This window comes from Lithobates pipiens, unplaced genomic scaffold (genome assembly GCF_037356315.1).
Source record: "Lithobates pipiens isolate NorthernLeopardFrog02 unplaced genomic scaffold, aLitPip1_a1.2 Scaffold_4, whole genome shotgun sequence".
NCBI classification, from domain to species: domain Eukaryota; kingdom Metazoa; phylum Chordata; class Amphibia; order Anura; family Ranidae; genus Lithobates; species Lithobates pipiens.
The window spans coordinates 989,595-1,014,923 of NW_027507852.1; the positions used below are offsets into that span (position 1 = coordinate 989,595).

General features: G+C 42.4%; 1 protein-coding gene across 1 annotated transcript in view; it reads right to left on the reverse strand.

Annotated features, from left to right (window-relative positions):
* Positions 1-25,329, reverse strand: part of RPGRIP1 (RPGR interacting protein 1) — a 98,544-nt gene that overhangs the window by 47,885 nt on the left and 25,330 nt on the right. Inside the window, exons 16-22 of the mRNA XM_077466874.1 lie at positions 16,953-17,402; positions 13,146-13,285; positions 12,663-13,011; positions 11,496-11,656; positions 9,039-9,251; positions 7,674-7,794; positions 7,495-7,598 (exon numbers count right to left, since the gene is read on the reverse strand). Of these exons, the coding sequence (XP_077323000.1) occupies positions 7,495-7,598; positions 7,674-7,794; positions 9,039-9,251; positions 11,496-11,656; positions 12,663-13,011; positions 13,146-13,285; positions 16,953-17,402 (1,538 nt within the window). The remainder of the gene's footprint in view (positions 1-7,494; positions 7,599-7,673; positions 7,795-9,038; positions 9,252-11,495; positions 11,657-12,662; positions 13,012-13,145; positions 13,286-16,952; positions 17,403-25,329) is intronic.

The window sequence follows — 25,329 nt, forward strand, 5'->3', positions numbered from 1 at the left end:
TGGGACCCTTACTTTTTAATATCTTCATAAATGATATTGAGTCTGGGATCAAAAGTAACATTTCTGTCTTTGCAGATGACACCAAGCTATGCAGTGGAATAACGTCCTTACAGGATGTCTCCAATTTACAAGCCGACCTCAATGCTCTGTCTAATTGGGCGACTATGTGGCAGATGAGGTTTAATGTTGAGAAATGTACTTAGGGGCTAAGAATATGTATGCATCATACATGCTAGGGGGAGTACAACTGGGGGAATCCATAGTGGAGAAGGATCTGGGGGTTTTGGTAGATCATAAGCTCAATAATAGCATGCAATGCCAAGCTGCGGTTTCCAAAGCGAGCAAAGTCCTTTCCTGTATTAAGAGAGGTATGGACTCCAGAGAGAGAGATATCATTTTGCCCCTGTTCAAATCATTAGTAAGACCTCATCTGGAATATGCAGTTCAGTTTTGGGCACCAGTTCTCAAAAAGGATATCGGAAAACTGGAGAAAGTGCAGAGAAGGGCAACCAAACTGATAAGAGGCATGGAGGAACTCGGCTATGAGGAAAGCTTAGAGGAACTGAATTTATTCACTCTTGATAAGAGGAGATTAAGGGGGGATATGATCAACATGTACAAATATATAAGGGGTCCATATAGTGAACTTGGTGTCGAGTTATTCACTTTACAGTCAACAAAGAGGACAAATGGGGCACTCTTTACGTCTAGAGGAGAAGAGATTTCATCTCCAAATATGGAAAGGTTTCTTCACAGTAAGAGCTGTGAAAGTGTGGAATAGACTCCCTGCAGAGGTGGTTCTGGCCAGCTCAGTGGATTGCTTTAAGAAAGACCTGGATTATTTCCTAAGTGTACATAATATAACTGGGTACTAACATTTATAGGTAAAGTTGATCCGGGGAAAATACGATTGCCTCAGGAAGGAATTTTTTCCCCTGCTTTAGCAAATTGGATCATGCTCTGCTGGGGGTTTTTTGCCTTCCTCTGGATCAACTGTGGGTATAGAATTGGGTATATGGGATTGTATGATATTATTATTATTATTATTATTTTTTTTGTGGTTGAACTGGATGGACTTGTGTTTTTCAACCTGACTAACTATGTAACTATGTACCCTCTACTGACCAGCTTTACGGAGATGCTGATTTCACCTTGGCACCTGCCCACACTGCCAAAAGTACCAATACCTGGTTTATGATCATGGTATTACTGTGTTTGATTGGCCAGCAAACTCGCCTGACCTAAACCCCATAGAGAATCTGTGCGGTATTGTCAGTATTGATGAGCTGAAGGCCATTATGAAAGCAACCTGGGCTTCCATAATATGTCAGCAGTGCCACAGGCTGATCACCTCCATGCCATGCCACATTGATACAGTAATTCATGAAAATGGAGCCCTGACCAAGTATTGAGTGCATACTATAATATACATGGACATACTTGTCAGTAAGCAAACATTTCTGTAGTAAAGATCCTTTTTTGTTATTGGTCTTATGTAATATTCTAATTTTCTGAGATACTGAATTTTTGGTTTTCACTAGCTGTAAGCCATAATTGTCAAAATTAAATAAAATAAATGCTTGAAATGCATCACTCTGTGTGTAATGCATCTATATAAAATATACAGTGCCTTGCGAAAGTATTCGGCCCCCTTGAACTTTTCAACCTTTTGCCACATTTCAGGCTTCAAACATAAAGATATAACATTTTTATTTTTTGTGAAGAATCACCAACAAGTGGGACACAATTGTGAAGTGGAACGAAATCTATTGGATTTTTGAAACTTTTTTAACTAATAAAAAAATGAAAAGTGGGGCGTGCAAAATGATTCGGCCCCCTTGCATTAATACTTTGTAGAGCCACCTTTTGCTGCGATTACAGCTGCAAGTCGCTTGGGGTATGTCTCTATCAGTTTTGCACATCAAGAGACTGAAATTCTTGCCCATTCTTCCTTGCAAAACAGCTCGAGCTCAGTGAGGTTGGATGGAGAGCGTTTGTGAACAGCAGTTTTCAGCTCTTTCCACAGATTTTCGATTGGATTCAGGTCTGGACTTTGACTTGGCCATTCTAACACCTGGATACGTTTATTTGTGAACCATTCCTTTGTAGATTTTGCTGTATGTTTGGGATCATTGTCTTGTTGGAAGATAAATCTCCGTCCCAGTTTCAGGTGTTTTGCAGACTCCAACAGGTTTTCATTCAGAATGGTCCTGTATTTGGCTGCATCCATCTTCCCCTCAATTTTAACCATCTTCCCTGTCCCTGCTGAAGAAAAGCAGGCCCAAACCATGATGCTGCCACCACCATGTTTGACAGTGGGGATGGTGTGTTGAGGGTGATGAGCTGTGTTGCTTTTACGCCAAACATATCGTTTTGCATTGTGGGCAAAAAGTTTGATTTTGGTTTCATCTGACCAGAGCACCTTCTTCCACATGTTTGGTGTGTCTCCCAGGTGGCTTGTGGCAAACTTTAGACGAGACTTTTTATGGATATCTTTGAGAAATGGCTTTCTTCTTGCCACTCTTCCATAAAGGCCAGATTTGTGCAGTGTACGACTGATTGTTGTCCTATGGACAGACTCCCCCACCTCAGCTGTAGTTCTCTGCAGTTCATCCAGAGTGATCATGGGCCTCTTGGCTGCATCTCTGATCAGTCTTCTCCTTGTCTGAGCTGAAATTTTAGAGGGACGGCCAGGTCTTGGTAGATTTGCAGTGGTCTGATACTCCTTCCATTTCAAAATGATCGCTTGCACAGTGCTCCTTGGGATGTTTAAAGCTTGGGAAATCTTTTTGTATCCAAATCCGGCTTTAAACTTCTCCACAACAGTATTACGGACCTGCCTGGTGTGTTCCTTGGTCTTCATGATGCTCTCTGCGCTTTCAACAGAACCCTGAGACTATCACAGAGCAGGTGCATTTATACAGAGACTTGATTACACACAGGTGGATTCTATTTATCACCATCAGTCATTTAGGACAACATTGGATCATTCAGAGATCCTCGCTGAACTTCTGGAGTGAGTTTGCTGCACTGAAAGTAAAGGGGCTGAATAATTTTGCACGCGCCACTTTTCAGTTTTTTATTTGCTAAAAAAGTTTAAAATATCCAATAGATTTCGTTCCACTTCACAATTGTGTCCCACTTGTTGGTGATTCTTCACAAAAAAAATAACATTTTATATCTTTATGTTTGAAGCCTGAAATGTGGCAAAAGGTTAATACGTTCAAGGGGGCCGAATACTTTCGCAAGGCACTGTATGAGTTTCACTTTTTAAATAGAAGTAAATTAACTTTTTGATGATATTCAAATTTTTGGAGATGCACATGTATAAGATCCTCAAAATGACAGATTTAATACATTTTGATGGTTACAAACACTTTAATGAATATGATGCAATTTCTCTTTGCAAAGAATACCCAATTACATGCAAGGAAAAAAAACTGCATTTTTCCTTGCACATGACTGGATGATGGAAGTCAGCAAAGCTTCACCTCATTTACTAAGCTCTGGTTAAATTCCCTTGTAAAGTGCAACTTAATTTGCACAATGAGCAGTCTTTGTATTTAGTAAAGCGATCCCATTGTTGAAATATGCGCTAAAAAGAGTCTGTTTTGGGCCCCTTTTTTTAAAAAGCTAGCAGATATCTGTTTTTGTTCCCTGACTAGCTTACAAGTCTGTTGTAACTTCCTGATACATAACCTACAGCTTCTGCTCATCAGCTATCCTTCCTCCTTTCCCAACATCAGTCTTTTTGGTCCAGGTAAGTTTTTCCTATTTATGCAATTTAGCCATATGCTGGGTCAGGCAGGTAAAAAATAAAAAAACAAAATGTTTGCCCATCAGGAGCAGGGCGCTACTTATCCCCCCCGCATTAGACGATGTCCCCATCATCTGGAAAAAATAAAGACTTTCAATCCTGAAAGTCTGGTACCTGAACTCATAACTTGGACAGGGAAGGTAAAACACTCATATTTGAATAATTTTACATGCAAACAGGTTACATAACACATAACTCCCATTTTCTAAAGCACCCACTCTCCAGCAGCTTGATAGAAGATTTCGCTGCTTTCCTGAAATAAAACACACAAGCAGAAAAACAGAAGCATACAATATTTGTGACTATAGGAAGCAAAGCCCCATTCCAAAAGAATGACACTTTCTTTCCAATATATTTACTGTGTGTCTAAGTGCAAAAAGTCCAACCTGTTGTGCAAACCTCCACCATCTAGTGGCGAAAGCGTTGAAGAACAAGTCCTTTATACAAGTACTGTGGCCGGTAGATAGTCTTGACCCAAAGTCTCTTTCCAAGAACCCTAGCGCTATCTAGCTAATCCCAAAGTCCTTGCATTTTAAAATAAAGAGAGTTCCTTCATAAGAACTGCCACTTGAAGAAAAAGGTCAAGGTGATAGATCACCAATAGAAACGGGGATCTGGCAAAGTTATAGCTTTCCCCTTGGCATCCACAGTTGTTATGAAGTAAATGACGTTGTCCTTTGCCAGCCGGCAAATAATTATTTTGTCCGCATGAATGTGTCTCCCATAACTCCAGTTTTGAAGACACCCGGTGAAACGATCATCCATAGTTGGGAAACATCCTGGCTTCCTAAAAGGTTTTGGAACTTTCAAATAGTCCCAAACATCATCTGCATACAACGTTCTCTATGATGTTCAATCTCTTGCATTATTTCCTTAGGTACGTAGGGAAATTTCAGCCCATACTCGGTAGCTACCCATATACTCAGCAGCCTCTGTGACCAGGCGAGTCTAGGCAGGGATCGAGCGCTTCCCAATCCAGGAGGCACACATGAGTTAGGCGACTTCTGTACCATGGCATAGGCAGGCAATTATTTTGACCTGACTAAAGTATTATCTTTGGACACAGTTTCACTGATGGGGACTGGGGTTCCCGCCCGAGGCGATGCACTCCCCGAATTCAAGGTTAGCCAACCAGACACATTACACGTTGCGGCAACATCGTCTGCATTTGCCCACAACATCTCTTGGGAATCGTTTCAAACAGGTCATTGTCCCCAGATATGTCTGACAAAGAGTCTACCTCAGAGTCCCATAACTCTTCTGCTGGTAGATATCTACAAACAGTCCCACTAGGTACATTTTCCCCAGAGTTCTCACCTGTTCCTGTAGTGAATTTCTCAGGAGTGATCACTTTCTCCGGATCCAGTCCAGGCAATTTCTGAGGTAGGCCTGGACCACGGCCACGGGAGGCTTTCACGTATCCCACCTTCCTCTGAGTAGATGCAGGAAGGTGAGTGGTGATGGAAGGAGCAGCTTCCACAATATCCATGGTTGTTCCTATTGGCTATTGGCACGAGGTAGTGTCCCGCAATTAGCCCCTTGTGAAGAAAATATGGCACAGTCTAGAACCTTCTATTGTGTAGACTTCAAAACAGTTTCCTCGAATTGCAAGAGTAATGGCAAATCCCAGACACACGAGCCCCCACATGTAGCACTAACCCCCAAAGGAGCTGCTGGTTTTATTTGGTCTTACTTTTACCTCACCTGCTTGCCTCTTCGTCTTAGGAGGTCCCGTTGGAAAGTAGCCCGAATGATGATAAGTCCAACACGTAATCCTTTTTGAAGATTTATTTAGGGATAACACCAAAGAAAGACAAAGACACAGTCCTTCAATAGAGGGTTAGAGGATAAAGGGGATTTCAGGCACCTAGTAATTGAGGGTTAGAGGTATTAGTCAGATCCAGAGGACAAACAGCTCCACAGACTGGATCCAGCAGTCACCAGATAGGCCCCTCTCACTTGACCTAGCAGCCGATGAGATGCTCAACAAAGTCTCTGCCACAGACATTTAAATTGAACTTATAGATTTTGAGAGTTTTAGGAAGAACTACCATACAGTGACAGATTCTTTCAGCCGACCCGGCGATACTGTAAGGATATTGATCCGGGTTGCGTCCTTCAACTGAGTTTCTAGGCTCCTCCAGGGACACCAGCCTTGCGCTCGGTCCTCCACCTGAGAAGTCCTCCCCTTGATCCTCCAGTTTTCTTGGCTTCTCCCCGCAGGCGAGACAGCACAGGACCACCCCTAGATCAGTAGGCCCCAAGACATTCCTGGGCCTACACTTAGTTGCGAAGCCTTGAGCCAGCCGACCCCAAGGCGCAGATCCATGCGGTACAGGTCCCAGGCCAGGAGGGCCATGTGGTAGGGATAGCGGACCCCAAGACAGGGACCCAGAAACAGACCCAGAAAAATGGTGTCGGTACCTTAAATACCATCTCCCAGAATGCACAGCAGGGAAACCACACCCACGGAACTATTTCCGAGCAAGAGGTGGCATTCAAAGCCTCCAGCCTGCTGCTGTTCCACACCCACCGATGGTGACAGCGACACCTACGGTCAAGTGGAAATCAGTGCAGCCCAGCTGGACTGGTACAAAACTAGAACTTTTAGAGAAATTAGTCTGAGCCAAACTACAGCTTGAGACAATTAAATTTGAAAAAAAACAAACAATTGCGTCTGCTCATCAGGAGCAGGGCGCTACATAAGTATTACACTTATAACAACGTATTAAAACATGTCTCTGGTGTTTAGATATTATCCTGTGATTTATTTAGCTTAAAAAAAAACTTTGTTACTTCTGTGGGGATTTCCCATCACTTCCTGTCTTTGGGGCAAACTTTTTATCAAACATTAACTGACAGAACCTCCCCAATTGCAGTAAAAATTACACAAGTTCCAATTCTTTCTTCACTTGATATTAACCTCCCTGGCGGTGATCTTGAGTCTGGCTCGGGTTGGGATTTTAGTTCCACGAGCGGTAACCCCGAGCCAGACTCGGGATCGCATCGCTGGATACAGGGAGGACACAGGGAGAGTTACTTACCTTGTCCCCTGGATCCAGCGATGTCCTCCGCGCTGTGTGATCGAGCTGTCCTCCGTTCGATTCACACAGTGCCTGAATGCCACCGATCTCCGTTCCCTGCGACGTTACGGCGCACGGGAGTGGAGATCGGCGCCAAATTCAAAAAAGTAAAAACACACAAAACACACACAGTACTGTAATCTTACAGATTACAGTACTGTATAAAAAATTTACACCCCCCCTTTGTCCCTAGTGGTCTGTGCAGTGCCCTGCATGCACTTTTATATTATAAATACTGTTTTTTCTGCCTGGAATTTGGAGATTGTCCATAGCAACCAGAAAGTGTCCCTTTTTCAGTGTTTTAGGATTTGATTACATTATTGAATAATTTTTATTATTATTTATTATATTATAAACGTTATCATACCCGGGATGTCTGCTAGACTCTGGTTTGGACAGATTTAAGAGAGTTATTCCTAAGAATTACAGGACTACAATATAAAACGCCAAATTTCCATGCAAAATAATTGTACCGCTTTCAGCACCAAAAACCAGAACTAATCATACCGCCAGGGAGGTTAAGCTAAAAAAAAAGAAAAAGAAAAAAGGTTTTGGCTATAAATATACTCTAGGCTTTAGGATTTCTGCACTTACCAGCTTATATGGAACTAGAGGTTTTGCCACTACAATCGTGTCATCATCATCATCATCATCACTGCCACTGTTTTCAAACTGTGGTTCACTGAAGTTATTCTCATCTTCAAAAAAAGAAAGAGTTTTACTATTTAATGTTTTGATCACTATGGGTTTCAAATCAATTGCCACTGCTTTACCTTTTTTCTTTAGGAACTTATCAGAATGCATTGACCTCGTTTCATGATCTGACTCATTTACTTCTTGATATATCAATTGATCGATCTGTCCTTGTGGTTCTTCTTGCCCTACTGCAATATCCTAGAACAAACATATTTCAAAAGGTTGTTTTGCTGGAAATGAAATAATATGACTGTTTTAACTAGACAATAGGTGTATTATTGGATATGCAGCAGCAGATGCCATTACCAGTAGCAATTGTAGCTAATGCGATCATGTACAGTATATAGTATACAGAGGACCTCAGATTTGGTTGTGGGACTATATTTAGAGCCCAGTCACACCTGTGAGTTTTAACATATGTATACAGGTAAGCCAATGGAGTTGATTTACTAAAGGAAAATAGACTGTTGTCTGCACTCCTTTTTTCTTAGTAAATGTCAGTGTGGTAAAGTTGCACTTTTTGCTTGCAAATGATTGGATGGTGGCAGGGCCGTCTTTAAGGCAGGGCAAAAGGGGCAGCTGCCCTGGGCCCTGTCATTGTTGGGGGGCCCAAAACAGCTGCCTCATACTTGCCAACTATCCAGGTTTAAATTCCCTTGTCCCTTGAAGTTTTATTCCTGTGCTGTGTCCCAATATCTCAGTGTGAAGTTCTGGTACTAATGCTGCCCAGCTCTGCCTTATTGTTGTGTGCAGATAACTCTCCTGCAGACCCTGTGTTTACATGTAAATAACTGGAATTCGTATGTAAATAGTGGCAACAATACTAAGTAAATAGCTGCGGCCGGCGGCATTGATATGTAAATAAAGGCGGCATTCCTATGTATATCATGCTCCCCTGCTGTGAGGAGGTGATGTGCTGTAACCTCTAGCAACTAATCAGTGATCCATAATGTGTGCTGTAACCTCTAGCAACTAGTCAGTAAGCAGTAATGACATGCTGTAACTGCTGGCAACCAATCGCAATTGCTGCCTGATCTGATACAGAAAACTGATTTTAAGTCTAGCTGCTATTTATTTTATGTCTCAGAGTAGGTGGAGAGGGAAATTGCATGGGGGGGGGGGCAAGAAAAATTTTGCCCAGGGTCCAATCTATATTAAAGACGGCCCTGGATGGTGGAAATCAGCAGAGATTTACAACATTTACTGGAAAAAATTCGTGCAACTTTACATGCAAATTGCACAGCCTTTTTTCCTTTAGTAAATGAACTCTATTGCTTTACGTGGTGCTAGTTCACATCTGTGCGATGCATTTATGTGCATTTAATGTTTTTAGATGCATGGATGCATGCATGTTACATGAAAATGCACGATTACTGATAATGCACATAAAAATGCACAAGCCAATCTGTGGCATAAATGATATTAAATTCCTGCATACCCACCTGTACAGTCATGTCCATCTCATCACTTTGGTGTTCAGATAGATTAAAGTCCTGTTTTATGTGTTTCTGATGTACATCAGTTATGTGACCATCTCTTCTTCCCCTTTTATTAGAGCAAACATCTCTATGCAGATCTTCTTCAGCTTTACGGGATTTGGATGGCCTTGATCTGCTTAGGTCCTCTTTAGGCAATTGCTTGCCGTGCGATTTTCCCTGATAAGTGATATTTGTGTTATATATATTTATGTAAATCTTTTAAAATCACACAAGAAATTACATGCTATAATTGCAATCTCTAGGAATAACCCATTGCTAGCCTTGCAATTTTCCTTGTTGCACAGTACAGGACACTGGATGTTTGGTCTTTAACCACTGGTTGTATGTGACTACCTCCAGGCGATTGGAGACAGGCAAAAAGAAAGCTGCAGGGACATACCCTATATAACCTCTTCTACTCCCAGCAAGTCTGTTTTTTTGCTAGTGTCCTTAGGTGATGGATGTCTTTATCCTAATAAGAAAAGTTTATTTTATCAAGGTCTTCTGGCTTTCTTAGTACAGAGAGGGGTGAACAGCCATTGGGCATAGCTGTTTACCGCGTATCAGCCGCGATTACATCACAGCTGATCACAAATGGTACTCCCTTAGAGGCTGCGACACCTAAACAAGAGGCACCACTAACCAAACACTGCAATCAAGACCAAGGAACTCTCCAAACAAGTAAGGGACAACGATCCTGATATCACCACTTCCAGACGAGGCCACTTTATCAACTTGATAACCGGTCGCAGGCCACAGTGGGATGGCAGGTCTGTGTCCACTCTGCATATTTAGAGTAGACACGGATGCAACCCGCTCTACCTTGAGGGGCCCTCCAATCCGCCCAGGTAGAAGGGGACAGATCCACCTCTGTTTTTTTTTAGGGAGATCGGATTGCAGATAGGCAGGTGTAAACGGACACAAGTCCGTTTACATCTGCCACTCTATAGAGGTGAATGGAGAGTCCATTTGAGTCCACCTGAAAAACAGACAGGCGGACCCGATCGGACCGATTATGTGAAAGGGGTCTAAGGCTGCTTTCACACTGATGCACAGCGGTTTACCTGCTCCTCAACTGACCTCAATCTTCACTTCTTCCTCAGGATTCCTGCAGCTGTCTGGTACTGCCGGTGGGTACTGCTGACAGGTGCTGGTACTGCTGGCGAGTACTGTTGGCTGGTACAGGTACTGCTGACTAGTACTGCTGGCTAGTACTGCTGGCTGGTACTGGTACTGCTGGTGGGTACTGCTGGTGGGTACTGGTACTGATGACTGGTACTGCTGGCGGGTACTGGTACTGCTGGCTGGTACTGGTACTGCTGGCAGGTACTGCTGGCTGGTACTGGTACTGCTGGTTTATACTGCTGGCTGGTACTGATGACTGGTTCGGATTGTGTGTACTGGTACTGCTGGCGGGTACTTCTGGCTGGTACTGATACTGCTGGTTTATACTGCTGGCTGGTACTGATGACTGGTATGGATGGTGGGTACTGGTATTGCTGGTGGGTACTTCTGGCAGGTACTGGTACTGATGACTGGTACTACTGGCTAGTACTGCAGTCCTCAGGATTCCTTCAGCTGGCTGGTACTGCCGGTGTGTACTGCTGACAGGTGCTGGTACTGCTGGTGGGTACTGTTGGCTGGTACTGGTACTGCTGACTGGTACTGCTGGCTAGTACTGCTGGTGGGTACTAGTACTGCTGGTTTATACTTCTAACTGGTACTGATGACTGGTACGGATGGTGGGTACTGGTACTGCTGGCGGGTACTTCTGGTTGGTACTGGTACTGTTGGTTGGTACAGCTGGCTGGTACTGATACTGGTGGCTGGTACTGGTGGCTGCTGTCCCAGATCGCAGGTTCCTGTGTCCCGACCCGCCACTCCTGAGCATAATTGTGACAAAAGCATGCAGCTGCAGTAGAGAGCAGAGCCGATGCTTCCTGTCACAGGCGGAGTACTTTTGGTATCACTCCGCCTGTGAAGGAGCCGGCGATGTACAGTAAGGCATTGGCTCTGCTTCCTCTATTGGCAGCTGCATTCTCCGTGCTAATGCTCTGAGAAATAGCGGGTCGGGAACCCGCAATTTGGGCTTGCCGATCCGCCATCTCAGACCAAGACATGGCGGGTCACATCGGAGGGTGCTGTGGGCCAGCGGTTGGGCACCCCTGGTATACAGTATATACTTATGTCAGTCAGTCTATGCAGACACCATTAAATGTGTGGTCAATCAGCCACAGCTCAAGGAACCCTTAGCAAACACTGGATGAACCCAAGAGTTCCATGGAACCCTGGTTGAGAATGGCTGATCTGGAACCTATTCAAACTAAAAATGAAATCTCTGGCTGAGGTGTCATATCTATTGACTACATACATAAAAAATCTTAAACTGTATATATTGATATTGTACATTGATTCTCTTACCTCTGAAAATGGAACCTCTTGAATTTTTTTCTGAATCATTTGAACACCAGCGACTGAATCCAAAAGACTCTTTCCTGGAGCATGATAAGGAAATTTCCATTCCATACTTAACTGTACTGTCCCTGCACATTTACCATATGGGTTTATAAGTGCAAAATCACCTTTAAAAAAGGAATAGGCCAGAAATAGAGCATGTTAATGTTTGAAAGCTTTGTTTGCATAAATGCTGATCATATTAACAAGCAATGCCATTGGGCGGGGTGGGATATGATCATATAAATTCATAAGTGGTCCATATAGTGAACTTGGTGTTGAGGTATTCACTTTCAGGTCATTACAGAGGACAAGGGGGTACTCTTCATGTCTGATTTAGCCTCCACATACGGAAAGTCTTCTACACAGTGAGAGCTGTGAAAATGTGTAATGCCGCGTACACACGATGGGCAATTCAGCCAGCAAAAGACAGATGAGAGCTTTTCGTCTGAAAATGTGATCATGTGTATGCTCCTTCGGAAATTTTTGAGAGTTTGAGAGTATGTTTTCAATTTTTCTGACGGAAAAAGTTTTGATCGGAGTTTCCGATCGTCTGTAGCAATTCCAACGCGCAAAATTCCTACGCATGCTCGGAAACAATTTGACGCATGCTCGGAAGCATTGAACTTAATTTTCTTGTCTCGTCTTAGTGTCACCGCGTTCTTGACGGTCGAAAATTTAGCAAACTTTTGTGTGACCGTGTGTATGCAAGCCAAGTTTGAGTGGAATTCCGTCGGCAAAAAAAAACATAATAGCTTTTTCCCACGAGAATTCCTATCATGTGCACGCGGCATTATAGATTCTCTCAAGAATTAGTTCTGGCCAGGACAGCAGATTGTTTTAAAAAAAGTGCTGATGCATTCATAAAAGCACAACATATAATTGGATACTAACATTTATAGGTAATAACAACAGGGGTAATTGACCCAGGGAATGTGTCTCAGGAAGAAATAGTTTTAACCCATTGGAGAGAATTACCGGTATATCATAGTTTATTGTGTTTTCTTTGCCCTCAGCTGTGGGTATAGGATTTTTAATATGGAGTTTTTTGTTTGTTTTTTTGTTTTCTATTGGTGTAACTAGATTGACTTGTGTCTTTTTTTCAACCAAATTATGTAACTTAGAACTTCTTACCTTGAATACTGGCACCTTGTGCCAGGCTGTGCAGAGACACTTCTGCCTTTCCCAGGTAACCTCCTGGCTGGGTCTCTTCATCATCAAACACATAAATATAGAGACACTCTTTCTGCAGATAGCACTCTAGGTCATTTGTTAAGTGAACAGGGTAGACAGCTTCATTCCCAAACTGGGGGTTATTGCTACAGGGTATGATATTGCTGGAGTGGTCTGGGTAATGATAAAAGCGATATACTATATATGGACTTGGCTGATGCCCCAGAGTGCTTGTTTTTAGACTTCTGCAGCCCCAGATATGGATGATCAATGCATTCTGATTTCCACTGTTTAACTGAGGTGCCCAAGCCTGGAAAATAGAGAATAACAAAAGTATAAGTCATTTATGTCAGTGCTAATTAACTGCAGGCAACAATAATCAATATTTTTAGTTTATTTTTATCAGTTTACCATGTTTCTCTTTGTCACTATTGTGATTCTCACCTTTCTTAGCCCAGTGTTTCTGTGAGAAGATAAGTAAACCTTAGCTTTACTTCTTTGCTTTTGCAGACACTGAGCCTGCGACATGGGTCCATGCAGCCGCAACCAGTAGTCAAGCTCTCCCATATTTTCCCCGTTGGCATCTAGGGAAAGCAATATTGTTCATAATCTTTTAACAGTTTTTTTTTCAGGTTTGGCTTCAACAGTATTTTTATGTACTTTTTCTTCTTCTTATTGTACAGTGATAACAATTACTTACCCTCCGTTGTAAGTCCAATAAAGAAACAATTGTGTTTTTAACACATACTAAGAGTAAAAAAAAATGAGGGGAACCAGACAGTTCATACATCTGCAATATGCCTTAGTTGTAGAATTTATTATAGCATTTTATAATTTATTCTGTGCATAGTTGTGAATGTTTCTAATTTTTTGATATTTTTATTTATGGAAATGGGGTCCATACACTGGAAACAGTATACAGCCTCCTGGTGAAGGAGGTCTACAGTATTAAGAACAATCCCACAGTATAGTGCACAATATTGGATACAACCGATCCCTCAAATATAAAAGGAAAACAGCAGAACAAAGCCCTATAGTGTTTCAGGAGTTCTTAGATTTGGACAACAGCCATGAAATGCTGAATTCCCCAAGCAGGGATATATTGCCAGGGTTTGTTTTTTGGATTTTTTTTATTACCATTGTAGTAAGGGTACAAAAACCTCAAAGCGTACATATCAAAAGATCTTATAATATCATATTAAAACAGTCTAAAAGAAAAGAAAAAAATAGGAAATGTATTATTAGGTTAATGCAAACATTTGGGGAAACAAAAAAAAAATCACCAAACCTATAGAAAGAACAGACAGCTGACAACAGAAACGTTAACCTTTCACTGCTGGAGCCATGTGTTAGTGTTTCTAAAGCAGGGGTCTCAAAATCAAATTACCTGAGGGCCACAGGACAAGTTTTCATATCTCATGGGGGCCACATGCAAACTTTTAAGCTTCAAAAACAACATTAAACTAGTATATACTGTGGTAGTTACTGCTTGTTACCAGTTACTGCTTACTGCCAGATGCATGGCAGTGTTTGCTCTGCAGAAGCCAGCAGGACCCACAGGTCAGCGGCCAGCTTGTGGGTCCTGCTGGGAGCTGACTGTGGACCTGTGGGTCCTGCTGGCCACTGACCTATGGGTCCTGCTGGCCTGTAGGCCATGGCCAGCAGGACCCACAGGTCATTGGACAGGGGCCAGTAGGATCCCACAGGTCAGCGGCCAGCAGAAGCCAGAGGTGCGTAGCCAGCTCCCAGCAGGATTCACCTGTGGCTTCTGCTAGGAGCTGGCTGCAGACGTGTGGGTCCTGCTGGGAGCTGGCTGCGGACCTGTGGGTCCTGCTGGCCACTGACCTGGGGGTCCTGCTGTGGGACCCCACAGGTCAGCGACCAGCATGACCCCACAAGTCAGCGGCCATCAGGACCCCACAGGTCTGCGGCCATCAGGACCCCACAGGTCTGTGGCCATCAGGACCCCACAGGTCAGCGGCCAGCAGGACCCCACAGGTCAGCGGCCAGCAAGATCCACAGGTCCACAGCCAGCTCCCAGCAGGATTCACAGGCCATGGGCACTTGGGCTGCTCCCAGTGTTGGGGGCTATTTTGAGGTTACTGGATGGGCACTGGGGCAGGATAAATGAGGTGTATAGGGGGGGAGATAGATGGGAAGATCATGTGGGGGTCAGCTGGGGGTGTCAGACAAGGAGGGAATGTGAAAGCCTAAAGATAGACCATCTGAGATAAGGTGGACAATCTGCTTCTCTGGTACGATTTGGTGGCTTTATCAACTTCCAGAGAACAGAGACCTAAGGATATGAGGAGACCTCGGAATTATCTTCTCTACATTAAACAGTTCTTATTGGCCACCGTGTCAATGCTTCCAGTGAGGTTGTGCATCAAGGTTCTACTTGTCTCGTCAGGTCCTGACTGCACATCTTTGTTTCATTTCACCAGGCTGGCTGCACTCAGTGCTCTCCAGACTCCACCCACCGGTTGCAGAGAGCTTGAGTGTGTACTACAACTCCCAGAAGCAACAGCGGTGGACATCATGTGACGTTGCTGAAGTCAGCTAGCCCTGACTTTTTCCGAGTCCACCAGGAAGAAAAAAAAACATCATAAGTAGGCGGCTGTGGCGGCTGTTATATAAGTATAATGGCTTACCAGGAAATGTATCAGTATCCTGGTGGACCAGTCCTGCAGGCCAATTGTAACCGCTCAGGCTGGTACTTTGAGACCCCTGTTCTAAAGGCTTAAAGTTTTTTGACCTTGATGCATTTTCTGCATCTCCCCCAGCCCCCCTTATACTTACCTGAGCCGATCTCGATCCAGTGCTGTGCCCAAGAGCAGCAGCTCTCTCTGCTCTCTTTCTCCTCACAGGACAGAGAATCAGCAGCAGGAGCCATTGGCTATAGGAAATAAAATATGGGACAGGAGTACTAATTCTCTATGTTGTATGTTTATGCCATGCTTGCTGTGCTACCCCTTCACAGCACCTACCCTCTGTTGTTGAGTTGCTATATGCTTTCATTTGCTCTCATTGTGTTATTTGTATATTAATATTATATTAACCACTTGAAGACCAGGCTTTTTCCAGACATTTTTGTTCACATCTAACAATCATTTTTTTGGCTAGAAAATAACTTACCCCCAAACATTATATATTTACTTTAAAGCAGAATCCCTAAAGAATAAATTGGTAGATTTTACAATTTTAATGCAAACAATACACAATAAATAACCCAATCTTTTTGTAAAATATAAAAGATGTTACGCCAAGTAAATAGATACCAAACATGTCACCTATTAAAATTGCACACGCCCGTGCATGTAAATTTTACTATCCATAAGCAATGCTTTAAAAGCCTTTACAGGTTACCACTTTAGATTTACAGAGAAGTGCTAGAATTGGTGCCCATGGGGCTCTATCCACGCTTGCAGGTTACCTTAGATGTGCAGCATCCAGGAGTCACCCCTCTCCCTTTGATCTCTCCACTTCCTGGTGGGGAGGATTAGAAATGGTCCTTATACCAATAGTAAAATTACCTAGACACAATTGACATCTAAGCAGGCCTGTGCATTTCCCATGGGGTATAGAAGCCTCAAGCTATGCATAGTCACCACTGTACTGTTTGAGAGGGCTCCGGACCATGCTTCAGGAACAAATGTTAAGGTAAGAGGCATTTACAGACAATTTATGCTGTCAGCTGTCTAGTCCTGCCACTAGAACAATATTCTTGATTATCCCCACTATGGCTTCATGCATATGCCTGTACAGGGGCCATACAGCATGCAGAACCTGCATAATGACATTCCCAGGACGGACCCGATGCCGCTGCGTACAACCGCCCACTGAGATGCATTAGAAGAGGTCTTTGTGGTTGTGTGCTGGGGTTTGCATACAACACCCTAACTGTGAAGGACATGTCAGTGTGGAAGCCAGTGTTTTTTGGAATCCTTTGAAACACATCCCTGTACAACTGCCTCTTCTAATGCATATCAATGGATGCATGCAACCAACAGGTCCTGAGATTGTCATTATGCAGGCTTTGTACACTGTTCGACCCCAGTGCAGCCTGTATGCATGAATCCTAAAGCATTTGAGGGACTGTAGATATATATTGATAAATATATGGAAAACATATGGCCTCAGAAATCATGAACAGCTAAATAGGTAACTACCATGAAAAGTAAAAAAAACATACTGCTTTTGGCAGCCAAGGCAGTAGAAAACAGATTGTACTACAATGCATAAATATTTTACCTGTCATAATTATGGTGCCATGGACTCTGTCTGTACTCTGTAGAGCTGTGTCCAACCTTAGTCGTCCTCTTGCCAACTCATTGTGCTCCCCACCTATGACTTGATAAAGCTCCACTGTCACGGTACCCACCCTTAAGTAGCACAGAAATTCTGGATCTGGGGTTACAGCATAGCGAGAGGTAAAGTTAAATTGTGGCTGGATTCCAGTCACAACAGGGGTTGCATGTGTCTCAAAGTCATAGAGGGAATAGATACAGAAGGTGACGGGCTGAGGGTCATCTACAACCCTCATTCCAAGCGGTGAGAAACAAATCCCTCCAATATGAATCTCAAACAGTGTTTCTCCACGTTGTAGAGAGGGAGGTGGGGAAGTATCAACTTCAGCAGAGGTGGAATCTTCAACATTAAGTCTGTAGGGAATTGTGCCATATGCAATGTCCTTTAGCTGAGCTGAAAAAGAACAATGTATCAGAGGCATACAAAATGAGGGACTTATTTATGAATTCAACTATCTACAGTATGGCCACTTTGAAGAGCTAATCAGGTTTATCGGCAATGAACACAGGTGAGATGATATGGACAAGATTTATGCACACTCCAGAAAAAAAATGCTAAATTGACAGTTGAAATAAATAAATGTAAGTGTTCAATCAATCTTGACATTAACATAGGCCTGCCAGACAGACCAGCTAGGCTGTTGACCTGACTTTTCTCTCTGCCTCTAGGTCCCTTCTCTGCTCCCAACCTATGATTGCACAGTGAAGGAACAGCAACTAACTGATTGATCATCAGATCTCTCTTTGTGTGAGCCTGTTTCTTTAAAAAAAAATGCAGGACACCTGATTGACTCAGAGTACTGTCCCTCCCTCTCCAAGTCAGTTCTGCTCTATATGGGATTGCTGGAGGCCCTTATAAAATATTTTTTATATGTGTCTTTTTCCTTTACTCATAAATGGTAGGGTGTGGGTCTTTGGGGCCTACCCTGAAGTCTATTGGGAGGCCATCAGGTTCTGTCCTCCCCTGCTTTGGGGAGTCTCTCTTCGAGAGAGCCAACCACCCAGTACTTGTTGATCAGCTTCAGCTGATCATGAGGAGCAGGGTCCACCAAGCCATTTGGCTAGGTGGACCAGAGTATGACTTGCCCCTGCAGAAGTCTTGTGCCCCAGGGGGCCAGGGAGGGGTCATTATTCTTTAGAAGTGGATCAAAGACACACCCTTGTGCACTTTATGTCTGTGTTCACATGCAATATTTTGGTTCACTTTGGTGATTTGTTTTCACGCAGCGCACCAAAGGCTTGAAAAAAAAAGGAAAAAAAGGGATAGCTGGAGGCCGATCCCAAGTCCAATTCAAATAATTGTATTCATTGCATTTAGAAATACATTTGATATGCTTTACAGAATACATCAGGCTTGCAGATTTACATCCATTAAGAATACATAGCATGCCTTTAAAGGGTCTACCCATAACCAATTGCGATCGTAAAAGGCATTTAGGACCACAAAGTGACTTTTCAGAGACCTCTGCCCAATTCAAAACTGAACAAATTCATACACAATTCATAAAATCATAAGGAACATGACACATTAATAATACCCCAATCTGTCCGACGGTCCCCTAATCTATCCATCTTTAGATGATCCCTAAAAACCCTTCTCTTCAAAGAAGCCTATCCTGCTTCTAACTAACACTGTTTTACTTCCTCCATCAGCTCATCCCCCCACAGCTATTACTTTTTGTATCAATTGACCCTTCTTTTTTGGATTGTAAGCTCTAATGAGCAGATTCCTCTTGTACCAAATTGTAATGTAACTGTAATGTCTGCCCTCATGTTGTAAAGCGCTGCGCAAACTGTTGGTGCTATATAAAACCTGTATAATAATAATAATAATAAGTATATACTGGATTTATTGGCATATAACACGCACATTTTTTCCCCCTGAAAATCAGGGGGAACATGTGTGTGCCTGTTATACGCCGATCCTTGCTGCCTCGGAGTGGAAGGAGGGGACGAGCGCCGCTGGATTACACACAGCCGCAATCTCCTGTCTATCCGGCACCCAGTCACACACAGTCCCACCCCCCTGGCCCGGCATTGGACCACTGTTCTGTCCATCATGTGAGCCGGGCGGGACTGTGAGTGACTGAGCGTTGGATACACAGGAGATCGAGGATCTGTGTTATCCAGCACTGGCGCGGCTGCAGATGGGCATGTTAGAGGTTGCAGATGGGCACTAAACAGGCTGCAATAATGGGTAAGTTAGAGGCTGCCGATGGGCACGTTAGAGGCTGCAGATGGGCACTAAACAGGCTGCAATCATGGGCACATTAGAGGCTGCAGATGGGCACTAAACAGGCTGCAATCATGGGCATATTAGAGGCTGCAGATAGCCATAGATCAGGCTGCATTGATGGGCACTGGTGAGGATGCAGAGCACTGACCCTTATTTTAATTTTTTTTTCCCTGAAACTTCCCTCTTAACGTTAAGGTGTGTGTTATACGCCGATGCATGTTACACGCCGATAAATACGGTATTTGAATGGGGAATATGGCACTGAACAAATCAAGGTCATACACGACTAAGCTAGCACCTACAGAAGGGAAGATAGCAGTCAGATACCTCCTGGGTGACAAGTTTATCTGATTTACCCTGTGCTTAGTATCCCTGGACATGAAATGAAATGCTTAATTGGTCAGATAGCCTTTGTCAACTTTGATCCCAGAAAAAATGGAAATGCCAAGACCATTGACAGTTCTCATGTACCATCAAAGCAGGAACATTTCTCAAGTTTGAAAACTGATAATACCTGGCTCATCGACTGAACTCTAATAAAACCAAGGACACTGCAATTGTTCTTCCTTCTCAACCTTTCTTTCTCTGTTGCTGTATTATTTCTTTATTTCTTTGTAACATCCATTTTTCTGTGATCATTTTATTTGCACCATTTGACCTTTTTAATATTAATCACTTAACTACTTGCCGACCACTGTCGGCATATATACGTCGGCAGAATTGCAAGGCTGGACAAAGTAACGTGCCCATATGTTACTTTGAAATTCCTGCCGCGTGCTCCGTGACCGTGCCTGCGGGACCCGCAGACTAGATAGGCGCGGATCGTGTCATGGAGCTCAAGAACGGGGAGATGCCGATGTAAACAGCATCTCCCCATTCTGCCTAATGACAGGACACTGATCGTCTGCTCCCTGTCATCGGGAGCAGAGATCAGTGTCACGTCACACACAGCCCATCCCCCAGACAGTTAGAAACACTCCCCTAGGACACACTTAACCCCTCCCTGCCCCCTAGTGGTTAATCCCTTCACTGCCAGTGACATTTTTACAGTAATCAATGCAATTTTATAGCATTGATCGCTGTATTAATGCCAATGGTACCAAAAATGTATCAAAATTGTCCGATGTGCCTGCCATAATGTCGCAGTCATGAAAAAGATCGCTGATCACCGCCATTACTAGTAAAAAAAGAAAATATTAATAAAAATGCTATAAAGCTATCCCCTATTTTGTAGATGCTATAACTTTTGCGCAAACCAGTCAATAAACGCTTATTGCGATTTTTTTAACAAAAATATGTAGAAGAATACGTATCGGCCTAAACTGAGCAAAAAAAAAGTTTTTTTTATATATTTATGGGGTATATTTATTATAGCATAAAGTAAAAAATACAGTTACTATTCCAGAGCACATAACATGTACTCTCGTTTAGATTTCTTTCTAGTGGACCAGTTCTACTTGGAAAGGATCAGATAATGGACAATAGAGTCGATAACAATCTCAGATCACGCTCCCATAACTATGACCATAAACTCAGTTTCAAAAGACCACCTAGAGCGAACATGGCGGTTAAATTAGAATTTGCTGGACGACAGCCATATAATCGAAGTGATAACAATTAAAATGAAAACATATTTTGAACTGAATGTCCCCAGAGAAACCTCTGAACAGGTGGTGTGGGAAGCCCACAAATCGGTGAGTAGAGGAGACCTGATAGCTTTATGGTCCAGGATTAAAAAAGAAAAACAGAAAGAAATCACAGATTTGTTGGAAGAAATTAATAATTTAGAGATAAAACATAAAAGATCTCTAGATTCAGTAGATGTTGAAAGATTGACAATTTTACGAGAAAGATTGACAAAACATATGGACCGTAAAATTCAGAATAAGGCCAGATTTTATGCGCATCGGTTCTATGAGCAGGGTAATAAGGGTGGACGCCTGTTAGCTAGACAGCTTAAAAAACAACAGGAATCCAGGCACGTTCACAACTTAATAATACAAAATAGGAAAATTATGGAAACCCAAGCCATAGCGACAGAGTTTCAAAGATTTTATGAATCTCTGTACAATATTCAGTCTAGCATACCGAGCACCCTCGAGGAACAACGAGCGAGTGAGATTAAAGATTACATCACGTCTTCAGGACTACCATCGCTATCGATGGAAATAACCGAGGAAATAAATATGCCAATTACGGTTGAAGAGGTGAATGGAGTAATAGCGAACTTGGCAATGGGAAAAAGCCCAGGGCCAGATGGTTTTACAAACTTATATTATAAGAGATTTGCGTCGGTCGTGTGTGCTCCAATGTGTAATTATTTTATCGCAATTAACCTATCAAATCCATTACCCTCCGAAGCATTATTGGCCTATATTACAATGCTCCCAAAAGCTGGGAAAGACCCTCAATATTGTTCCAATTATAGACCAATATCCCTTTTGAACTCAGATACCAAAGTACTAGCAAAGATCTTGGCACAGAGGCTACAAGACCATGTCGTAGGACTAGTCCACCCTGATCAAACAGGCTTCATGAAGGGCCAGGAGGCCAGAGACAATACTATAAGGGCCTTAAATATACTTTCATGGATGGAAAACGGACCGGATAAGACATCTAAAGTAATAATTTCAATGGACGCCGAAAAGGCATTTGACAAGGTGAACTGAGGTTTATGACTGAAGTCTTGACATTAATGAGGGTGGGGGAGCGTATGATGGGCTGGATATTGGCATTATATTCAGCCCTAAGTGCCAGAGTCAAAGTAAACGGTACCTTGTCAAAACACTTTCAGATACATAATGGAACGAGACAAAGGTGTCCCCTGTCCCCACTACTGTTTGATATAATATTAGAACCCTTCTTATGTAAAATAAGAAGGAATGCAGACATAAGAGGGACATTTATAGGGACACAAGAACATAAGGCATCGGCATATGTGGATGACTTATTGTTCTATCTGTCTTCACCACAGACCTCTTTCACAGCATTAATGGTAGAAGTTTGGAGCAATATCCAATTTTAAGATTAACTTTGAAAAGTGGTTATCTTGCCAAGTCGCGTGCCCCCTTATATGACCAGGATTTTGCAAAACTCTTACCCCTTTGTATGGAACAAAAAATCTTTGAAGTATTTGGGAATACATATTTCAGCAGACCTTAAGCTCTTGTATGATTTGAACTATAAAAACTTAATGGAAGGGGTAATAGAGGAACTGAATAGATGGAAAGGACAGCTTCTAATCTGGTTCAGAAGGGTGAATGCAATAAAAATGAACATACTTCCCAAAATAATTTATACTTTATATACAGTGCCAATTCAACTTCCACAGAGTTTTTTTTTAAAATATAAAGAGGGCATTTGTTTCTTTCGTTTGGAATAATAAACAACCAAGACTTGTATATCAAATTATATGCACAGGGAGGTCGGAAGGTGGTATGGGACTACCGGATGTTAGGTCATACTACAGGGGAATGGCCCTAGTTCATATTCTAAACTGGCATCATGACCAACACAATAAAATTTGGATAAGATTAGAACAAAAAATGTCAGGAAGGAAACTGACAGGACTACCCTGGATTCCGAAGTTAAATCGAGGGCTCTCAAAATGGACGTCACAATTAACCCAAAATACATTAAAAATCTGGGACAAACTTAATCAATTAGGAGAATATGCCCCATGGGTATCCCCCCTGGCCCAGTTGGAAGGGTTCCTATGGTTTATACCGGGGGAAGATGAGGGATCAATGGGCCCATGGGGGAAGGATGGAGATACATCCTGGGGCAATTTTGCACCTTATGGTACATTATTGCCACTAGAAGTACTAGTACAGAAGTTAGGACCAAGACCAAGGCCGAATGGAGGTATCACCAAATGGTAGTTTTTTATAATAAAATTAAAGCTATGATAAGGTCTACAAACACGCTGACTATATTCGAATCAAGATGTGTGAAGATAGTCAGGGCCGGCCATTTATTATCACAAATGCATACACTAGTACTCGGGACTAAGAAAAACATATTATATTAGAGAATGGGAACAGGAACTAAATTGCAGTTTCACACCAAACCAAGCTAGGAATCTTATTGAATCTACATATAAGACATCTATAAGGGCACAAATTCAAGAAATGTCCTATAAATTTCCGACTAGGTGGTATCGAACTCCAGTGAAAATGGCACAAATCTATCCAACAGTAGTCGCTAATTGCTGGAGAGGGTGTGGGCAGAGGGGCACCCCTCTACATATATGGTGGTCATGCCCTTTGATCAAGGGCTTCTGGCAGTAAATCGCCCCGTGGGTAGAGAAGGTAACCCCTGGTAGAATTGAACCAACACCCCTAAACTTTCTATTCCATGGGACAATGACATCAGTTAGAATATACAAAGAGGGTATAAGACCCCACCTATTAAATGCGGCAAAACTATTAATAGCGAGACTATGGAGAAAGACTAAACGACCAACCTTGACAGAATGGAAAAAAGAAGTGGATAGGATAAAGGAGGCTAAAAGATGGAAATATATGGTACAAAATAGAAAGGAGGAGTTTATGGAAAAATTGATAAAATGGGAGCTCCATGTATCAGAGATTGAATAAGTGAGGATTTTTTTTGGGGGTAGGGGGGAAGATAAGAGATGTTATATACAAATGAGAAGATGGAAATGATATATTGTTTTCGATCTTTTTGTTTGTTATAAAAATCAATAAAAACTTGGATTATAAAAAAAAAGTAAAAAATAATGTGTTTTTTTCAAAATTGTCGCTCTTTTTTTGTTTATAGTGCAAAAAATAAAAACCGCAGGGGTGAACAAATACCACCAAAAGAATGCTCTATTTGTGGAAAAAAAGGACGTCAATTTTGTTTGGAAGCCACGTTGCACGACCGCGTAATTGTCAGTTAAAGCGACGTAGTGCCAAATCACAAAAAGTGCTCTGGTCAGGAAGGGGGTAAATCCTTCCGGGGCTGAAGTGGTTAAGGACTGCAAGGATTTGCCCCCTTAATGACCTTTCTTTTTGTGGTAATTAATCACCTCTGCATTTTTATTGTTAAATAATATAAACCCAAAAAGACCAACAATTTAAAAAAAAAAAACAATATTTTTTACTTTTTGCTATAATACATATGCAATTTTTTATTTATTTTTTTTAAACACATTTTTGTCATCAGTTTAGGCCAATATGTATTCTACATATTTTTGGTAAAAAAAAAAAATGCAATAAGTGTATATTGATTGGTTTGTGCAAAAAAATTTCTACAAAATAGGCAATATAGTTCTGGCATTTTTATTATTCATTTTTATTTTACTAGTAATGGTGATGATCAGCGATTTTTAGCAGGACTGCGACATTGTGGGCAGGACAGATCGAACACTTTTGCCAATTTTTTGGGACCATTGACATCTATACAGCGATCAGAGCTAAAAATAGCCATGATTACTGTATAAATGTCACTGGTGGGGAAAGGGTTAATACTAGGGGCGATCAAGGGGTTAAGTGTGTTCCCTGGCAGGTATTTCTTACTGTATGGGGGATGGTCTGTCTGGGAGTAGAGTGAGACCGCTGTTCCTAATCACTAGAAACAACAGATCACTCTCTACTTGCTTGTCAGAACAGAGATCTGTCTGTTTACATTGACAGATCCCCGTTCTGGCTCTCTGAGGAGCGATTGCAGGTGGCCAGCATAGAGCTACCGCAATTCGCTCAGGAGCGCCAACCTGCTGCCGTATTATGACGACAGCTGGCCGTCAAGTAGTTAAACCATAATTTGAACAAGTGTTAACCTTGTCCTGAAGCTTTTAATGCAAGCTAAACGAATCCCTGTCTCTTGAAGAGTGCTATGGTATACAATAAATCGCAGAACACACCTGTCTGTGGTGACAGTGTGTGTTACAGATGTTTATTCTAAAATCATAATTGGTATTGCTAAGATTATGTGTCTCTGCCTCTCTGTTATAAAGCAGTGGTGGTAGCTAAAGGGTTAATTGTTTTATTAACATAGCCTAGTGAAAATCACTCTGAGGGTGCTGGCACTTAGATTGTGGTCCCGCAAGTTGGAAAATCTTTGTGCAGGGTGCAGCTGAGAG